General features: G+C 31.8%; 1 protein-coding gene across 1 annotated transcript in view; it reads left to right on the top strand.

The window, feature by feature from the left end:
• LOC123699377 (receptor-type tyrosine-protein phosphatase kappa) overlaps positions 1 to 21,264 on the top strand; it is a 151,270-nt gene that overhangs the window by 86,654 nt on the left and 43,352 nt on the right. Inside the window, exons 3-4 of the mRNA XM_045646316.1 lie at positions 3,097 to 3,120; positions 18,572 to 18,690. Of these exons, the coding sequence (XP_045502272.1) occupies positions 3,097 to 3,120; positions 18,572 to 18,690 (143 nt within the window). The remainder of the gene's footprint in view (positions 1 to 3,096; positions 3,121 to 18,571; positions 18,691 to 21,264) is intronic.

Raw genomic sequence — 21,264 nt, 5'->3', positions numbered from 1 at the left:
AACTTTAAAAATTGTCTGAATATTCATTTATACTAATCGTATTCTTTTTTGTTTCATGTACATCTTCCGTGGCTGCTCATTAAATAGGTAAGAACTTCATCGAAATAAAGATATTTTCAAAATCAGCAACAGATCATCTACAAATGATATTTTGTATTCTTATTTTTGTAAATTTTAAATTGTCTTAAGTACTTAACATACTCAATGGCATGTATAGAAAAAAATACTTTAAATTTATTTACTGCCAACATACGGAAAAATCGAGATATTATTATAATAGTTCAATGCAATCGAATCTCCAGCATTATTTAATTTATTGAGCTAACTATTATGATAATAAATAATGGCTTCTTTCAATTTTCTTTTTCATATTTGAAAGAAGTCATTGGCAATTCAAGTTAAAAAGTCATTGTTATTTAACAAGACTATACTAATAACAATACATTAGTATTGTTATTGTATTGTTATTAGTATAGTCTTCACTACATAGTATAAAACAAAGTCGCTTTCTCTGTCCCTATGTCCCTTTGTATGCTTAAATCTTTAAAACTACGCAACGGATTTTGATGCGGTTTTTTTTTAATAGATAGAGTGATTCAAGAAGGTTTTCAAGGAAAGCGGGCGAAGCCGCGGGCGGTAAGCTAGTGTTGTTATAAAGAAAATTCATTACGTCGGATACGTAATTAAATGTTTTCGTCAAAATAAAGTTATATTAAACGTGTTAAGTGTTGAAGCAAAGAGCGAAAACTCAAGAAGTTTTCTGAAACAAGTTGTTTATTACGCTTTGGGTATGCAGTGCAACTTTTGCCGTGTAAATTCTCAGAAAATGTAACTTTTTATTCAATAAACGCTAATTGTAAACTGATGTATCGCTTTGGAGTATAGGTAAAATTTTATTTTTTATACAAATGATTGATTTTGCATGGAATCGTTTTTATTTTTGTTTAATTTTTATTTAAATACTTTCAAATATTTTTTTTAATAGACCTAACAATAGGTTAAGGACATAACCTCTAGTAGGAAATTGGTAAACAAGTTTTATCAGCGCACCTAACGATGTGTATTTTATCCGTCTTTCACTAACTACTGTATTTCTTTTTTTTTTCTAAAATACGTGTGTAAATCTTATTTCATACTTATTTTGACTTCAATAAACTATAAGCTAAATGCATATTTGCGAATCTCAAGTATATGAAAGTGGGTGACCCTATTTGATAAATTTTACGGATAATTTTATGTGTCCTACTTAACCGCGGCTTTTTCTCACCGGGGATTAAACTAAATTCAAAAATATCCGATACGATATATTCTACTCGTATTTTGGAATTTTAACATTTTTTTGTTACAAAAATGTTTTAAGGAGAAAATGCGCAAGTCAATTCTAAGAAGGATATTATATACTGAAATTCCGAGGGTAATCGTCCATCAAATGTGATGTCAAGTTAATATTTGAAATTCCTAAAAATAGTATGTTATTGATTCATCAAATATAAGGTCAACGTTTAATTCAGAGCATTTTTATATACGCACCTAATACAGTACGTACCTTAACATAAAAAAATACCGGCCCAATTGATAACCTCCTCCTTTTTTTCTGAAGTCGGTTAAAAATGTACCAGTGTAAAAAATGTATGAGATAAACTAATTCATACTTCACTTAGCATATTTTCCCTAGAAACTATACATTTATCACTGTCAATAAATCTAAATGAAAATACATAAAAATGCTCTATATTATGTAAATTTAACTCATCACTTATTATTCTAAACAGTTCCCGATTTTAGTTCCTGATATACAGTAGAATATAATAGATACTGTTATAGTTAATCATGTAAGCTTATATATTCTATCCATACGTGTGCATTTTCGTGCTCTAGTCTGTTAATCAATTTGGAACGATTTGTTTACTTCTTCCTTCACTATTGTAAGATACGCTATTTGTTAAAAGTTTTAATTTAAATTGGGTCTGAATAAAAAATCTGCTTTGAATCCTACAAGAGAAAAATATGCCATTTGTAATTAAAAGAACAAATAAAGCATCACTACATAGTATAAAACAAATTCGGTTTATCTGTCCCTATGTAATATGTATGCTTAAATCTTTAAAACTACGCAACGGATGCGGTTTTTTTTAATAGATAGAGTAAGTTTTAGTATAATCATTTATTAGGTTTTAGACAAAGCGGGCGAAGTCGCGGGCTGAAAGCTAGTACAGTATAAATACAACCATAAATAGGTACATTACCCGCTTCTGAGAATAAACGCACATTGGAATAAATATTTTTGATTTAACTATACGTTCAAAAATTGATTTTAAAACGTTTTTTAATGTTTGTATATTTTTACTGTCAATTCGACAAAGCACTCATATTTTGCTCAAATGTATGGAGAATCACTTACTTTACCAACATATTTATTACCTATAATAATTTTTATGTATAAAGCCGGATTTTCGTAACGATTCGTCATTTTTTGCAACTTCTAAGGTATCTTTTGAGACTTTTTTATTAATTATTTTGTATACAATTATGATAAACGTGATCTACCTTTTTTTCTCTTTTTGTTTTTAACGTGTATCCAACTACCTACTTGTTTAATTAATATGAAAGCAAAGAAAATTGATCGCGAATCGTCTTTCAAACAATTTCAAAGGTTTCTCTATGATAATTTTCTTATTAAGAATTCAATCATTTAAGATTACGTAGGCATAAAGATTACACAGTCCTACTAATATTATAAATGCGAAAGTTTGTGAGAATGTGTGTGTGTGTGTGTGTGTATGTTTATTACTCTTTCACGCAAATACTACTGAACCGATTACAACGAAATTTAGCACACATATAAAGGGTAACTTGGATTAACACATAGTATAGTTTTTATCCCAGAAATCCCACGGGAACGGGAACTATGCGGGTTTTCCTTTGAAAACGCGGGCGTAGCCGCGGGCGGAAATCTAGTACATAATATGTAGGAAGGTATTATAATATGAATATAGTACAGGTAACATTGAGTTTGTTTTCACATAAAGCATTATATTGAAAGGAGGAAAGAGAAGTTAAATACACAGGAATTAATGTAAAATTTTATGATTTCAGACCGGGTGACCTTTAGACCAGAGAGTAAGTTTGGTTTGAAACTTATGTGTTAGATCGGCGCTTTAATATTAAGCTATTAGAACTAATGCTTCGTAATTAGAATAATATCGATTTCGAGAACATTCGAGAATGTTCGATTACAACGTTATGAGCAGGAAAATGTTTTATTGGCATCTATTGGCTGATCAATCTTCTATATCCAATTATATAAAATGTTTTAAAAGTGTTGGTTAATTATTTTATTGATTACGGTGCAACTATTGCACTTTATAAATAGAAAAAAAAATATTATGAGAAAAACGATGAAAGTATGTTTTCAATATATTTATGAATATTAATGCACTTTGTTAATTAAAGAAGAATTAACATATTCTGGCGTTAATTAAATTATACTCATTTGATTTATGCAATATTTTTATTTGTATAACGTTGACGATAGGCAAAATTCATAACTATTGATTTAAAAACGGATGACAATACGCCATAAAAATTCAATGTAAAAGCGATTATAATCCAGTAGTTAGTAAATAACCAGCTAATGACGAGTTGTTTTAGAATTAACCAAGCTTCGCTTCTAATGAAAAGTAGTTAGAAATAATATATCCGTATCGAATGTAGTTTGTAAGTAGATAACATCGCTTAAGGCAATGCCTTCTTTAACAGCAGTCAGCAAATGCAAACGAACATCTGCTATTTCCTCGATTTTTGGTAAGTTCCTGAATATTAAAGATACATGTGTAAATTACTACATAATGCAATTTTTTCATAATTTATGTAGTTGAGAAATGAAAAACTCGCGAAGCAATTACGAATTCTAGGTAAAGTATCAAAGTACCTGATGATGATGATGATTAAAAGTACAATATACAGTATAGTACCTATACAGTATATAAAATAACATGTAGACTTCCCGGACCTTGTTCTTATCACTCATACATAGAAACTGTTTAGCATTATTTTTGCAGATATTATAATATGAATAAATAACTAAATAATAAGAATGAAATACTTCTTCTATTCTGAACTCTTCAATTGGTAGTAAAGAGCTATATATCCTGCATATTGTTTAAGTATATAACTTATATAAAATAATTTATTACTGTCTCACTTAAATAGGGTAGTGAACTTATTTGAAACATCTCACAATATAACTACAAAATGAAGTTAAATTGTGATAAAGTTAAATATCTTTTGAACTGAACCTTTTGTATTGGCTGATTCCGGTTTCGATATCCTAAAACTTTTCCTTATCAAGAAAATAATTTCCTTTGAATAAAGTGAGTGAAGTTCAGAAATTATTTATCAATAAATTTTACCTTTTGTCACAGCTTTTGTGTTACTTTTTATATTAAGTCAATTATTATTTCACTTACAAAAATAATTATTATTTTAATATTTATTTTAATATCTGTTGACATTTTCTTTTATATAAATTTTTTTAAGACAAAACACACAAACGAAACTTAGATTGTCTTTCTACTTTTATATGATTGTATTAACTCTGAACCAATTTAACTTGAGCTCTTTCGGCTGTTTTCATTCATTCCTAGGAACCTATTTAAGTAATCATTAAGCTATTAATATAGGTATAATATTATCTTATTCATAAAAATAAGGAAAGCGATGGTTGGAATTTAACTCTCACATTCTAACGGCATTTAATAACAAATCATCAATAATTTAAAAACATTCTACTACACATATCACGATGAAACATATAAGTATCTGAATCTGAATTAAAATAAAAAAATAACTATAATATACTTCATTCCAGTACCTACATGGAAAAAATACTCCAAAATAGGTACGTATTAGTATAGTATTATGTTATCTGTGGTGTTAGTAATCTACCTATAAAATAAACGAAATTTAAGAAGATATTTCTTTCTTCTTTTATATTGTAAAAATGTCCTTTATCTCTGACTGGGATCTAAAATTAAAATGTAAAGTGAACTTTATATCTAAAAGGATCATTTTAATTTTTGTAAAAACTCACAACCGTTTAAAAGTTATTAATGAAAATCGCTCGAGATCTTGGGGTTTTTTTCTTGTTAAAGTCGTCAGTGTATTTAATCTTTTAACTCGTTTATTCTATTGTATTGATATAATACTATTTAAAGCCTTTTGATTCACACAATTGTTATATTTAAATTATTCGCCACTAGCTTTTTTGAACTATTAAGTTACTCAATACTATAACTGTCGCGTACGTCTATGTCATATAATAAAATACACTCTCTCAACTATATAAGTATAGGCATGTGGTCATCGAGATATATGTACTACGTACTAGAGAGGCGATCGCTACTACACTCTCTTTAACACGAGCTAGAGGCAAGAATCACAAGTCTCTTTAGTCTGTGCCGGACGCTTGCCGCGTCAACACGTGTTATTGCTCTGTTCAAAATGCCTTCGTGTGTGCTAAGATATTGTTTTAACAGTTCCCATAATACAAACAAATCCCGAGGAGTGACTTTTCACCAGTAAGTTTCCTTATTATGAGTAAGTCATGCATTTTACTAATATTGTTATCATTTTGCGAAAAATCACCACGCGTTCTGCGTTTCGCGCCATTTTTCATAGACTAACAGCACAGACGTGACACTATCGATGAGTGTTAAAAAAATGTAACTGGATTTTTTAACTATGAATATACAATATGAAAGAATACCGTGGTGTAGTACCTAGATATTTATACTTTTACCCGACTACGCAAAGTAAAACGGTAGGTTATATTCAGTAATATTTATTTATTTACCTATTTTTATTTATTAAAAAAAGGTTCATCAACAGTTGTTCCAATAGGATTTATAAATTATTATGCCCTCCCCCATCCTCGAATCTCACGTGAGCTTTTTCAAAATGTGAGTTTCTTATACGTAAACGTCATCAACATTGAATCATCGTATCCATTTAATTAGGGCTATTATAAACCAATACTCCAAAATTCGATTACATCATGAAGCAAAAACTGATAAAACTATTGATTACTACACAAAACGACAAAAGCTTACTAAATTGATATTATTTAAAGGAAATTAAAATACATAGTTTAATATAAAATCCTCTTTTTATTAATTCCCTAGTATCAGTACCACCAGATAGTACCAAGTAAACAGATTGCACAATGTGTCGCATCTGCACGCATTGCTTAATCTTTGAACTTGAAGCCACGCCTCGCTCGTTCCACACGTACCCCACCACATCGGCCGCGCGCAATGTTTTTGTTTGGAATAACCTCTCTAGTACGTAGTACATATATCTCGATGCATGTGGTTGTACTACGAGTTACAAAGAATTATAGGGACTGGCTTTCTTAACACAGGCTATGCCTAGCAAGAGAGCCAGAGCCTCATAATCAATATTGTATATTTTAAAGGTGAAATAAAGATTTATTTTATTTATTTATTTTATTTATAGGCCTTCCTATAGAGGCTAATTTCCTTGGCCCTCTTTGTAAAGCTGCACAAAGCAAAACATATTTGCTCCTCGTTTACTTACCGGCTACCGCTCTTGTTAACGTGACTGGTGCAATCTATCACATTGTCGAATGGGTGAAATTTACCCGATGTATCTACATGTTGGAAAAATGAAAAATTTAAAGATTTAGCGGATTTCGAGGTATATTATTATTATGTTTTAGTACTTGTGATTGGGAAAAGATTTCAAGATATAGATTTTTTTTATTCTTATTGAAATTAAATCCTGTTTTTTCATGAATCATAAATAATTAGGACTAAAATTACAAACCTTGTAAGGTAAGATATTTAGGTGTGTATATAAATTATTAAAAAAAATCCACGGGAACGTCATTATTCTTATAGATACGAAAAAACTTTTTATTCCATTTGGATAGCCATTTTACGAAACATTCATAATATTTGTTATAATTAAGTTACGAAATTACTTGCACGAACTTAAATTCCATACATAACTTTAGCAAGGTAATTGCTTATACAAAACAAAGTTTGTCTTACCCTTAAGCGTTATAAAATAATTCGCTTCGAGACAACTAATTATGTACTCTATCCCATAGAGTTAAAGTTCATTATACTCTAGCAGTTTTGTTAGAGTACCTATAAGGCTGCGTTTTCACCAGAGATGTGTGAGGATGCGTAACGAGGGATTTCTTCGTAAGAAGCAATAGTATTGCTTCATTTATCTCGCCCCGCTGAGCACAGCTTTGGTGGAAACGGCTCAGCAGTGCTAGGTTTTTTGGAGCAAACAAAACAAGCGAGAGGCGCGTGCGAGATATTTATCATAAAATATATATAATTTTGAGCAATAGAAGACATTTCAGAGCTTCGCTACATGTTTGCAACACATCCTCGCACCACAAATTGTCCTCACACAGCTTTGGTAGAAACCCAATACATTTCACAGAAAATCTCGACATCCTCGCGCGACACATTTCCCTCTCACATCCTTGGTGGAAATGCACCCTAAGGGTAGTTGTATTTCCTCCGCTGACTTGCCAAGTACGTTGATTTGGCGTCACTCCAGAACTCGGTTGTCCAAGCCAATAAAATGAATGCTCTTGTACTATTTACTTTTTGTCTCTGTATAGTGTTGCCCCAAGGAACAGCGAAACGATAATTTTCTTTGGCTACGTTCCCTAAAGACATTGACCTTTTTGGATATGGCATAAAACTCGTGCCGAACTGGACTAGCGAATGTGTTTATTTATTGGAAGCAATTTGAAGAGGTTTTTCTGCAATTTGTATCAAACTAAGAGTATTCATTCCATATTATGTAAATAAATGTCTAGATATATAGATTTTATTTTTTAAAAACAAGCGAACTCTATGTATGAATTACAAAATATAACTGCTGACGAATTTCTTTTTTCGTTTTATTTTATCCTTGATCGGAATAATCTAGTTATTGAACTCTTATCTAAATGTTAAAATCTATTGGTAAAAAAGCAGAGTATTATATTTATTGTTGCATTTATACTAACATTAAAATAATTATATCGGTTCATTAAAAATATAAATGCTAGTGCAAACATAAAAATAAATTAAACAGTATGTTTTATGTATTCCTGAACAATATATCTATAACAAACATACATACACTCAAACCCAATATTCCCGGTAAACTGTGTTTCTCATCCCACATCTGAGATCCCTGTAATACCCGTTGCAAATAACATGTCCTGGAGATTAATAGCTCAAGCCTTGTTATGACAGTCCTGTAAATGTACACCTTTGTACTGCCACCTACCTGCCCTAGTTATGCCACATCCAATGCTAATAATTTCTTCGTAAACTTGGGTAGATAAAGGAAAACTTTAAGGCTAACCATTCACAAGCGCGCCCATCCGCTGGATTTGTAGCTGGCGACAAGTACGCGGACAAAGTGAATAGTGAGAAGTAGTGAAATAAGCAGCTAGTTTTGGGCTTTTGGCATAGTATAATATTGTGATAATAAACAGTTAAATGGTCATTATGACATTTATTGATACCGTCGAAATTAATGTTTGGGATTTCGCTCTACATACAAATTATTACTTGAATTTCTTATAGTATACAAAACTTTGTAGCAAAGCAATTATTCGCACACCGTAAATAACTGTAAAATAAATCCAAACATAAAGAAAATTGTAAAACCTTTATTATATAATTATTATTCTAAGCATCACCATCTTAAGCCCAGTTGTATATTATTGCCGCCCCGAGACACATACAAACGAGGACTTAGGTTCTGGTACGATTTGATCTTAAGGATATTGACCTTCTCGATTGCCTACACAGTACACAGGTGGAAACATTGTTGTCGAGTTGCTACCGTATAATAGTTATATTTTTACAAAGTATCGTAGTAGGTACCTATATTCATAGTAGCCTGGCTGGTTTACTATACTCTGTATTTTTTTTATCTGAAGTATGCTCACGTCAATATTTAGTTAAATTACGAATTTAAAATGCGATTTATTAAAATTTAATACAGTAAAAAACGATTGTGTACCTAATCAATTAGTCGCTCTCCCCTGCTTTACCCGAATATAATACGTATATGTATAGAAAAAATATAAAAATTCAAATATTTTCCCTAAAATAATATTATTGTACAAATTGAGTATAAATATTATAATTAATTCTTTAGAACTACAATAAGTAGGTACCCCTTACAAGCCACTTCTCTTCAACAATATAAACCATAGACATAAATCAAGTGCTAAGACAATTGTCCCAGTTGCACACTATCCACACTGACATGACATGTCAAAACGTGGACTTTATAAAGCGGATACAGTGATCCCTGATGAGACGTGTGTACTGGCTTTATCTCTTCCCTTTCAATATGCAGTTTAGATTTTATTATCACACGTTTTTAATGTGAACATTTCTTTAGATCTATGAATAGTTCTTTAACAGCGTTAAACAGTTTTTAGTAGAGAAAATGTTATGGGCTCGAGCCATCGACATGCTATGCTATGAAATTTTAGATTTTAATACATTTACATTATATTTAGTTATAGTTTTTCAATTCTATCGACAATAAAATTTAGTATCCAATAAAAGTTTTTATTGTTATTTTTAACTAAAAGTAAGAAATAAGCTGAGTTACGTAGATACGACACCGACGACAGCAACTTGTAAAATATTGACAAACTTCCAACGGCTTCTTTGCAGTTCTAGAAAGTTCTAAATTCGTACTAAATAACGTACTATCGTTGTTATTTAATAAAATATTGCAGTTTAACTGTATGTCAGCTATACGGCGTTTAAAAGTTTGAGCTACATTAGGGTTAAACTTTGGATTGTAAACGTCTCTTTAGTTTAATTGTTTATTGTGTTTCGTACGAACAGTTACATACACCATTTGGCCTATTTAAATACAAATAGATGATCTAATACTTATACAAAAATAGATTAAATTGACTCAAAGTCATTAAAAACGTTGAACAGTATTTAATAATAAGTTGGTAGAGCAAGCATTTCGTAAATCTCAATTATTATTTTAAAATAATAGTTAAATTTTTTCGTACCACCATTCGACTATTTTCTAATACCCGATACTCAAGCCAAACATGTTTTAACGATCAATCGCACTCAAACCTCAACAAAACTAGTTCCATAAAAGTGCTTTTCATTAAAAGCGAAACTCACACCGTGTAAATGAAACGCTTTTTATCCGGCCACCAACACATTTTTCTCTAACAAAATGTACCTAGGAATAACATATCGTTTTTGAATGGCGACATTAAAACCGCATCACAATATAGGCGCAGTAAAATTCGTTTATACATAGTATAAAGAGAACAAGTAGGCTGTCTCCTGACGTTTAGGAGCGCACGGTACCTAAACTTGCGAGGAGCAGGGTTGTCACATGTCACGTTGATATTTTAAATAATTATATAAACAAACACCGACCGCTCATAACAACGGCGCGGCCCTCACGAGAACGGTCCATGAGAAGTAACCGAGTGGTGTTGTGTGCGTGCGTCAAGTTTGCGTAGGTACACAACACGGGGGCGTGGCCATGCGCTCTGCGTGCATAAAAAAGGCGCGATGTACCTTTCATAGAAAGATACCTTACTTGTTCTCTTTATACTATGGTTTATACGTGGTTATACGTAACTACAAAGCGCGTGGTTCGCATGCAAAAGTTTTTTAGTGAAATCCCATTTGGCTTTTTGAATGGCCTGTCGCGTCCGCGTATCGGCTTACATCTGTTTGCATATAAACATTCGATTCAATATTCCGTAGTGCAATATGAAATTCATAAATGTAGGACGCGTGATGTTTGTTGATGTAATTTTGTTTACAGCCACAAGCTCATAGATTAAACATAATATATTAAATGGAATGGAACCCTTAGTATGTAGGTATTTTCAAAGTAAATCGCACTCCCTTAACTTTCATTCAATCTCCTAACTTTTACTTCATTTAAATTAATCAGAAAAATTAGAAAATGCAAATAACTATCATCGAACATTATCTTTACTAATATAAGGAAAACAAAAGGCACGGATGGTAAACAAATAATAACATTTCGTATTTGCTTACAGCTTAAAAACACGGAAGATCATGATCTCTTAAAAAACACCCAAAAAATAATCTGCTCAAGACTCCTTCAAAAAGGCAATTAAAACAGATGATATTCAACAAAACTTGCTTCGATAACAAAAGCAGCTCTCCAATTAGGAAGCATTTGATACAGTCTGCTCCAAAATAATCTCTCTCAATGAGCACTTTAATATTCTCGATCAGTTCATTAAGGACAATATTAATTAGACGGGCAATATTTGTTTAGGAACAGCCCTAGGTCAGAATACATTCCGTCAATTTTAAGGAACAGTAGCAATCTACAGTGCTAGCTGTGCCCCGCGGTTTCACCCGCATTGCTCCGCTCTTGTTAGTTCTAACGTGATGATATATAGCCTATAATCTTTCTCGATAAATGGGCTATCTAACACCGAAAGAATAATTTAAATCGGACCAGTAGTTCCTGAGATTAGCGCGTTCAAACAAACAAACTCTTCAGCTTTATAATATTAGTAAAGATAGTATTAGTGTAGATTATATCCAAAGTGATGGCTTTAAACGACCTATATCATCATCATTCCAACCTTTCAAGACATCCACTGCAGGACATGGGCCTCCCCCAAAGATTTCCATAACGACCGATCACCAGCGGCCTGACTCCACTCACTCCTGACGACCTATATAGAGCTCTTTTTTCCACACTAAAAATAATACTGCTTGAAAACATCATGGTACCCGTACCATGATATTTTCAAGCAGTGTTATTTTAACCTGCCCCCGGGCAGGATATCAATGATTGCGAATGTTTGAAGAGGTTTGTAATTTGATTTTGTATCGAATGTAAATGTCGAAGGTACGGGGAGTAATGGTGCGTGTAAGTTGATAGATAACGATTTCTATTGATGGCAAGGATTGATATTTGAATAAAAAATCGCTCGTGATACGGTCGTGTAACGTTTCTATGTGAACGAATTGTGAATCTTTTGAATGAGAATTTGACGAGAGATAGAGCCTTCTTCTGCGACATAATATAAATAAATATTTTATTACTTAACCATAAATACGAGTAGGTCATAAACTGAAACTATAATTTCCCAAATTAATTGCATCAAAAGTTATTACAAAAGCATATTTATTGGCGATAATCAAAATAATTAATAAATTTTAACATCATATTATAACCACAAAATAATTAATAAACTTTAACAACTACAGCCGAGATTTTAATGACAACATTTTATGCTTTACGGAAAGAGGCGCTAAAACCTGTAAACTTGTAAAGGCTTCGTGCATCGGATGACGCTCACAATACCGGCTTGTACTGCCGTAAAATTTAACTTTTCCATCTCGTTAAATATGATATTAAAGATGTTATAATTATTATATATTATTATGATATAGAAGAAATTAATATTGTAATTGAGTGAAATACATTTTATTCAGTAGTTTTGCTGTTTTGGTAGACGATAAGAGAGTGAGAGTATAGATACTGACAGAGGTACAGAAGCAAATCCGTTGGTCCTGTATATTGTTTTTAGAACGCAGGGAGGGTTCAAAAAAAACAAGATACAGGACTATGTTATGTAATATATGCATGGTTTATTTATACCTAGGTATTAAATCCAAATTCTGTCAATCTGTAGAATTTATTGCTTATCTTCTTCTTTAATATATATAAATCTCGTGTCGCAATGTTTGTCCTCAATGGACTCCTAAACCACTTAACCGATTATAATAAAATTCGCACACCATGTGCAGTTCGATCCAACTTGAGAGATAGGATAGTTTAAAACTCAAATCGTTTTAGAGAATGCGGGCGAAGCCGCGGGCGGTAAGCTAGTATATCAATAATTTTAAACTACCAAGCGAAATTATGATTTTCAATAGGTATTAATCGATAATAAATTGAAAAGCGCCTTTGATACCCAATTAAGAATAACTCCCAATTAAATACATATTCTTAATAGCATAACTCCGACCCTCACAATCTAAAATAGTTATAATTTAATCTCAGTAACATGGCAACCCACCCCTTGTTTTGTTCCAAGAGATCAATAAGTAATTTCTTATCGACAAGGTCGATATACACACAATTGAATGAAATGTGTCTTTCAATATTTTACATAAAATATACTTACTACCCAAAATTATTACGACGGAAACAAAGAGTAAAAATACCTCTACTCCTTATTTTAAGAGATAATTTGAAATCTGAATGCTGCAGTGTCCAACCACTTGCCCCGAAAATTATGAAGAAATTCATAATATTAAACGGCAAAGAATTACAAAATTTTTCAGCTGACAATTGCGAACTATGCAATTTGACGAAATTTTAGGTTCTTTTCGTTCGTTTCACTTTCAAGAGTATTTATTTACCAAATCCTTTATCCTAGTAGTAATAACTTCAATATACAATACCTACCCATCTTATTTTTGTCTAGAAATGGTAAAAATAGTTTTAATTTCATTTAATCAGACTAAAATATACCATAATAAAGATCTGCTATTAATTTTTAAAACGCAATAAATACAGTTATTGCCCCTGCTCCATAGCATTAGCAATTCAGATTGATTTGTTTATTAGGCAATAAATCGAGGCGATTTTCAATATTTTCGCAAGTGTACTAAATCAGTAATGAAGCTATATATTCCGAGATATCGTTTTAATATTCAAATTCGAAACAAATCTCTGATTGTAAAGCATTTAAGAGCCATTTTGTACATTAAATCCATTTTTATTACGTTACCATGTTTCAATAGTATAACATATTTTTTGTTTATAATAATTTAATATAGTCGTAGCTAATCTAAATTATAATTTAAACCGGTATACAGGGTTACTTGTAAAACACCGGCAACCTCGCAGGACAAGATAGCTAACATCATAAGCAACAACATTTGTTCTATGGCTTTTGATAATTTGTTAGATTTTATTTTCATACAAAAATAAATACCTATTCATTTAATTTTCCGTTTGAATATTATAAACTCTACGCCTCCCAAAAATTACGTAAATAAGAATTGAACGAGAAGGGGAAGGGGGCGTCGCGTCGTCCATCCGATAATGAATAGAACATAGACTTACAAATGTTAGGAGAGTAAAATAAAAGTTTAAAAAATAATTTAAAAATAATTTATTGCGTTATGCCAAAAGTCGTAGAACTAATGTTGTTACTTATGATGTTAGCTATCTTGTCCTGCGAGGTTGCTGGTGTTTTACAAGTAACCCTGTATAATATAAAATGTTATTAATGCACTAGACAAAATAATATTAAACTAATTTCACATAACAACTAGCTGCTAGCCCCGGCATCGACCAGGTTGACCTGAAAAAAAATAATGTTACTCGGTAAATATGTAACTTTATTATTTGAAAATAGTTTAAAATCGATCGATTAATTTTTGCGTTGAACCTTTAAAAAATCCTTATATACCTCTCTAATATTAGTACCTATAGCCATATTAATGTTTTTTTTTTTTTTTTTATGGCACCCGTCATCACAGGGTGTTCGCGCCACCTCTGGATTATAGTCCAGAGACATTTTTTGCTTAATTTTTTTTTTTTTTAAACGAATAACATTAAAATACAATATAAACTTTAAAACATAATAAAAAATACTGGTATAAGTTACTAATAAAATACAATAATTACTTAAAAATTCAGAAAAAACACGGCACAAAAACATTCAACTTAATCCTATATCACAGTAAAGAGCTAAACTAATATCACACACTATTCCTTTGGTTCACTACGACTACAATATTTCTACAATATTGTAGGAACGCATCCCTACACTTGTCCCCCAGGGGCCATATTAATGTTATAAATAATACAATACATGGATACTTTATAAATACATTTCTCAAACCTAATTATTTTCGGATTATATTGAGCATCGTGGTCGAATTTCCATCAAGGGGACATTATTATCCTGACAGGGTATTACTTCAACTGAATGACTCGAACAGTTTTTGACGAATAAACTTCGAGTTAATAGAACGAAAATAACGTTTTTCTTTGAACTCACAATTTCCAGTTAGCGTATTTAAGAAAATTTATAAGAAAATAACTCGTATCTAGTTGTGGGTAATAAGGTCTTATTTTTGACTGAAAATGTTAATGTTGTTGATAGAGTTTTTTAACAAACGTTTACCAAGAAAATGAAAGCTTACTTTTTTTACTAAGCTTAGCGCTGAAGATCAGTACTAAATGATAAGGGCGTCTTATAAATACTGAGTTTCTGTAAAAATCTTATTATAATTTTTAACTTTCATATACAATAAATTCATTTAACTATTACAATTTACTTTGTAAATCTGGTAAAGTATAAAAATAAAACTGCGATCACACATGACACGCTGACATCTCATCCGTACATTTTTTTAAATTTAGGAACATTCGATTTATTTAAAAAAAAACACTGCATCAACACCGTTTATTACCAGTATCTTGCATCAATGGAATTGGACTCTTAACTCTTTATTTAAAACTAGCTTCCGCCCGCGACTCCGTCCGCGCGGATGTCGGTCTTCGCGTGGATGGTTTATTTCTCCATTTTGAGTAACTCTGACAATTAAACATCTTATAAATATCTATTGGACCCAAATACGGCTAGGCCTATAATAATTTATAATACGCAACGTGTGTTCGCGGTTCTACAGAACAACGTCTATAAAACTGAAAAGTTAAGATAATTTTTTTTCTACGTATTTTTCCAGGATAAAAAGTATCCTATTTTACGCCCAGGATAATAAGGTATAATTATACCAAGTTTCATCGAAATCGAACCGTTAGTTTTCACGTGATGCCTTCACATACAGACAGACAGACAGACATACAAAAATTTTTTTAATCACATATTTGGGTTTGGTATCGATCCAGTAACACCCCCTGGTATAATTATTTTTTCAATATTTTCAATGTACAGAATTGACCCTTCTACAGATTTATTATATGTAATAGATGTATTCGATTGCTCTTTGAAATCTTCATCCATAATAATTTTATTACAAAATATGTATAGATTCACTGTATGACCCATTGGTATGACCGTTATTTTTATTTTATTTTCGACGGACGTGGGACCGACTGCTGCTAAATTAGAATAATTTTATGGAAAGCAAATTTTCTGCGGACCATGCTCGCGTTCCCTTTTCAATTCATTATTCAATACAAGAGTGCTTTTCAATTGTTTTTTTGGAATACGAAACTGACCTAATTGTTTCGCTGAAGTCCTTGAAACTAGATGAAACTTTTTATTAGGGAATATTATATTACCAACTTTATTTTCCTGATAAGTGGAAATTTGACTCTGAAAATTTATATTACTACTAACTACTAAGAAAATACTATTAATATATTATTTCATAATTATTTTTTACATGACACTTTGAAGACTCACATACCTACTCCAATCTTATTTTATACTATACTAGTGGTCCGCCCCGGCTTTGCCCGTGGTACATATTTCGCAATAAAAGGTAGCCTATGTCCTTTCTCGGGAATCAAAATATCTCCATACCAAATTTCATGCAAATTGGTACAGTAGTTTAGGCGTGATTGAGTAACAGACAGAGAGACAGAGTTACTTTCCCATTTATAATATTATAGTATGGATTATTTAAACTAGATCTGAAAACTAGATAGATAATTGCTAGAAAATAAACACATAACATATCTTATTACATACATAAATGTTTCTAACTTCGATAACGCTTCCCAATACTTCCAACATACCGCTAAAAGAGCTTCCTGACCCAAAAACAACATGTAATTTCATCCTCCAAAGCGGAGATAAGCGGTAAAAGGAAAAAATCAAATACTGTGACGTATAAAAATGGCGTCTCGATACCCTGATTGGTTCGGGTATCTAAACGATGTGTGACGTCATTCGAGTGACGTAATCTCATTAGTGATGTTTGAACGTGTGAAAATTCATACGTTTATGTGAGAACTTATATTTATTTAGGACCGTGTAATACGAGGTTATGTGAGTTAACTAATTTTCGCAGAATGGCGGTACGGGTAATAGAAATCATAAGCACTTTTCTTGGTTCATGTTAATGAAATATGGTAGTTTGTGGATAATTGAAACGTTATGGAGAAGCATTTTTAACAGGATAATGCATTTAGTCTCAAAAAACTAGTGTTTTATTCCCTTCATTTTCAATAGCACTTTTATTTCACTGATCTACTTTAAGTAAATGTGATCAACTCATTGTGAAGGTCAAATGGGAATTGAAACTTTAGACGTCTATGTTCTACACAAACTCTAATCACAATACAAAAAGTGGATGATCTAAACACAAACATTGAACACAAATATTGCATCGGACACTATTAATTTAAATTGTTTTGAAGTGAAACTTCTTTATCGGGGTTGGAAAAAAAATTTAGTGTAACATTTTTTCTTTACGCGTGACATTTTTCCGTTACGCGCCATCATTTTCTTATCCCTACCACGCGTGATTCGACGTATTTCTGTAAAGTTGCATAAAGTAAATTATTTTTTGAAAAATAAGGTCATAAAGAAGTTTCAGTACTTACGTGTGTACATTAGTACACGCACAGTGCACACATTTTTTTTAATGAATTTTGTAATGAGAATATAGCATCTTTTTACCAGGTAGGTAATTATAATACATGTGTGAATTTTATATACTCTTACACCACCTCATACATTATTGATCAAATCGTTTGAAGTTTGGCGTCAAAGGAATACAATTTCCCAATAATCTATTTTAGGAAATTATATAAAAAAACACTTTTCTTTGAGCAGATAAGTAAGTAATTAGGTACCGTCAAAGTGAACATATATAGCATAATTATTTATCAGGGTTAGGTTGTTCTTCCGTCCTCTTTACTTAATATTATTTTTATGACTGAAAAATGCAGGCGAAGTAGGGACAATCAGGTATTAAATTATACATACATCACACTTAATAATTAATTAAAAAAATGATCTATTTATTCTTCTACATAGGTACTTATTTAAAGAAAACATTTGAAAATGTCTTATAGATAAGGCAAAAGTATTTTAAACCGTATTAATGGCTTAAGAGCTCTTATACGAGTTCTTACAAGAGCATTAACAGCATATAAATGACATTAGTTTTAAGCTATTGCATAGCTTCTATCGCGGGCCTTGAGCGCGGGGACCGAATCCAGAAATTCCGTAACGAAAAAACCTCACGCTCCCCATTCCTACGGGCACGGAGGTGTGGCTTGAAGGCATGCTATGCAATAGCTTTATCGCGGCAGTCCCCGAGTGACACACGTATTTTTTTATAAAATGACAGAGTAAGCAAAGTACAGATGAGCCATTTCATGTTAAGTAGTCATCACCCATAAATACTAACAAAATTGGTAGTTTCGCAGATTCTATGACGGCTTTTTAGAGACATAATATTATAGACTCATTATTACCAGATGCACTATTACTTTCCCATAATATAACACTCATAAAAATCTCCATTTACAGCTGACGAGAACGGATCCGTGTCAGAGACGATACCCGACAAGCCGGTCGAGTTGAAGAGCTTTCCGAAACTTTGCGAGCAGCGGCGAAAGTTCCCAGTGCTGTACAAACTTGAGTTTCAGGTGAGTTCAATAATTACCCTTTGAACGGTGTTTAGTTCTGACCTCAACATGATTTATTCAAAGACGTCGCGAACTAAGGTTATGTATGGTTGTGTCAAAGTGTTGGTAGTATTAAGTGTTTGACTTCTGAGAGCTTTAATTGCATTAATTCATGGCATTTTTATGAAAACCACAGTGTAGGTATATGAAGTACTTATATTAAAAATAAATAGATATAACAATATGTAGAAATATGATGAATATGTAGAAACTGCTTATCGTAACCGTAAGGGCACAAGGCAAAACAAATTTTTCGATCGTAGAGCACTCTCTATTCGCATTATGAGTCGTATATATTATGTATATCGTACTTATATTACTAGTAGTGGTACTATAAGTACACTTAATGTAATAAAAGTGTAATTTAAGTTTCTAAATTCACTTGCACGTCTAGCATATATGGCTGCTTTGTTTCCAGCTATAATTTTCCTCCTATCAAAAATTATAACGTTAGCAGTTATCTTCCTTTATACGTCGCTTTAGTACAGTTCCGTTTAATGATATCCCCCATTATCGAGATTATACACTTGGTGTTCAGCCAAGAAACTGTCCTCTGCCGCAATTAAGAATTATTCATTGCGACTTCTAAACTATCTACTGGAGATGCTTGAGCTCTGAAAGTTCTGTTAAAGGACCCTGAAAATACGTTTAAAATAAAGGCTTAAAAGAAAAGGTGCAGAAAGGCCGGATTTTTTGTAAGGTATATAGATTTTTACTATCATTTTTTATATATATAAAAAGTTAAGACCACTGACCGAGCTGCTTCGCATAGTAATTGCTTCGCGACGCTGCTCGCCTATTAAATATTATTATACCTTACTAATTGTGCAATAAAACAACATAAAATGCTAATCATATTTTCGTAATTACGTCCCTTATTATCATAAACAGAAAGAGCACATAATAAAACAATAGAGTACACTAATAAAACTAATCATAGTGCAGAGTTAATAACCATTTATTACTAGTCTAACCTTATTCAATATAACGTCCCTAGGTCATACGCAAACAGCATACAAATTACACACTTAGTGCGAAGTTAATCCTAGGAATTTCATATACCCTAGTTATTTAGCATTCATAAACAATCTAATATAATTCTTGGGTTGCCTGGTAGAGATCGCTACCTAGCGATAAGGCCGCCCTTTGCTGTTTCTGTAGTCTTGTCTTTTTTTATATGTGTTTATGTATTTTTTTTAATGCAATAAAGTATAATAAATAAATAAATAAATAAATAAATCTAGATAGTACTTCTATATAATAAAAATGAATCGCTAAATGTGTTGGTAAGAGCTAGACTCGAGAACGGCTGAAGCGATTTCGTTAATTCTTTTTTTATAATATTCCTTGAAGTACGGGGATGGTTATTATTGAGAGTACCACGGGCGAAGCCGGGGCGGACCGCTAGTTAACTATATTGCTCCAGATGACAGGATAATTAATTCTATAGGATTAGAAGCTTTAAATCATTTTAAAGACTTGAATTGTTAAAGCATTATCTCTGTAGACTTAAAAACAAAATGAATTAGTTCAAGGTTGAACCTTAATGTTCTAGAACCTTTCTCTTTGTTCGACTGTCACGTAGTAACAAAGGGACGCCTTTAATCTAATTTATTATAATATGCATAATTTTATGTTCATCTAATTACTTACTTTTCTATTGTGATAATAATAATTAATAGAGTACCAAATTAACGTAGATAAAAATAAAACTAATTCATCAATATTACGCTTAAATATTTAAAAAAAAATTCCAACATGTCAATTATATTATTACTAGTCGTGCCCCGCGTGGCTCCGCTCCTGTTGATCGAAGCGTGATGATATATAGCCTATAAGCATTCCTCGAGCTGACTATCTATTTATCTAACACAGATTACGCGGTCAAACAAACTCTTCAGCTTTATATTAATAGTATAAATAATATGCAAACACGTAATTTAAAAATTGCACCGAAACTCTACATATGTTTTGGAGTTACAAAGACACAGACATACATATTAGAGCTACACAGATAGTTGATAGGTCTACATATACGGGTTTAATAAAACCAACATAAGCATTTAATGGAAAAATAGATTTCTTCCCGAAACATGCCACCAGTTTTGTTTTATTTATTCTGGTTTTATAGCAGATATAAAAATGCACTTAAATTTAACAGTCAAATCAGTATAACATGGCAGCTCGAAGGTAATAGATACTAAACTGTAACTCGGTTTACGGGTAGAATATTGCTGAAACATGCACAGTTTGTTCAGTTAAAACGTCCTCGCTTCTGAATACTGAAAATGTTATCAACCGTAGTCAACATTCGACCTTCTAACGTCTCACTTGTACCACAGTTGATATATACTACTCTGTATATTGTGCTTGTACCTACGTATCGCGATGAAACAAAATCACTATACATAGTGCATAGTATTATAAAACAAAGTCGCTTTTTCTGTCCCCATATCCCTATGTATGCTTTAATCTTTAAATTTACGCAACGGATTTTTATGCGGTTTTTTTAATAGATATACGTAGTATATTATT

The sequence above is a fragment of the Colias croceus genome, chromosome 17, assembly GCF_905220415.1.
Source record: "Colias croceus chromosome 17, ilColCroc2.1".
In the NCBI taxonomy this organism is placed as follows: domain Eukaryota; kingdom Metazoa; phylum Arthropoda; class Insecta; order Lepidoptera; family Pieridae; genus Colias; species Colias croceus.
The sequence above is the reverse complement of the archived record's forward strand: the minus strand, read 5'-3'. Positions and strand labels throughout refer to the sequence as shown.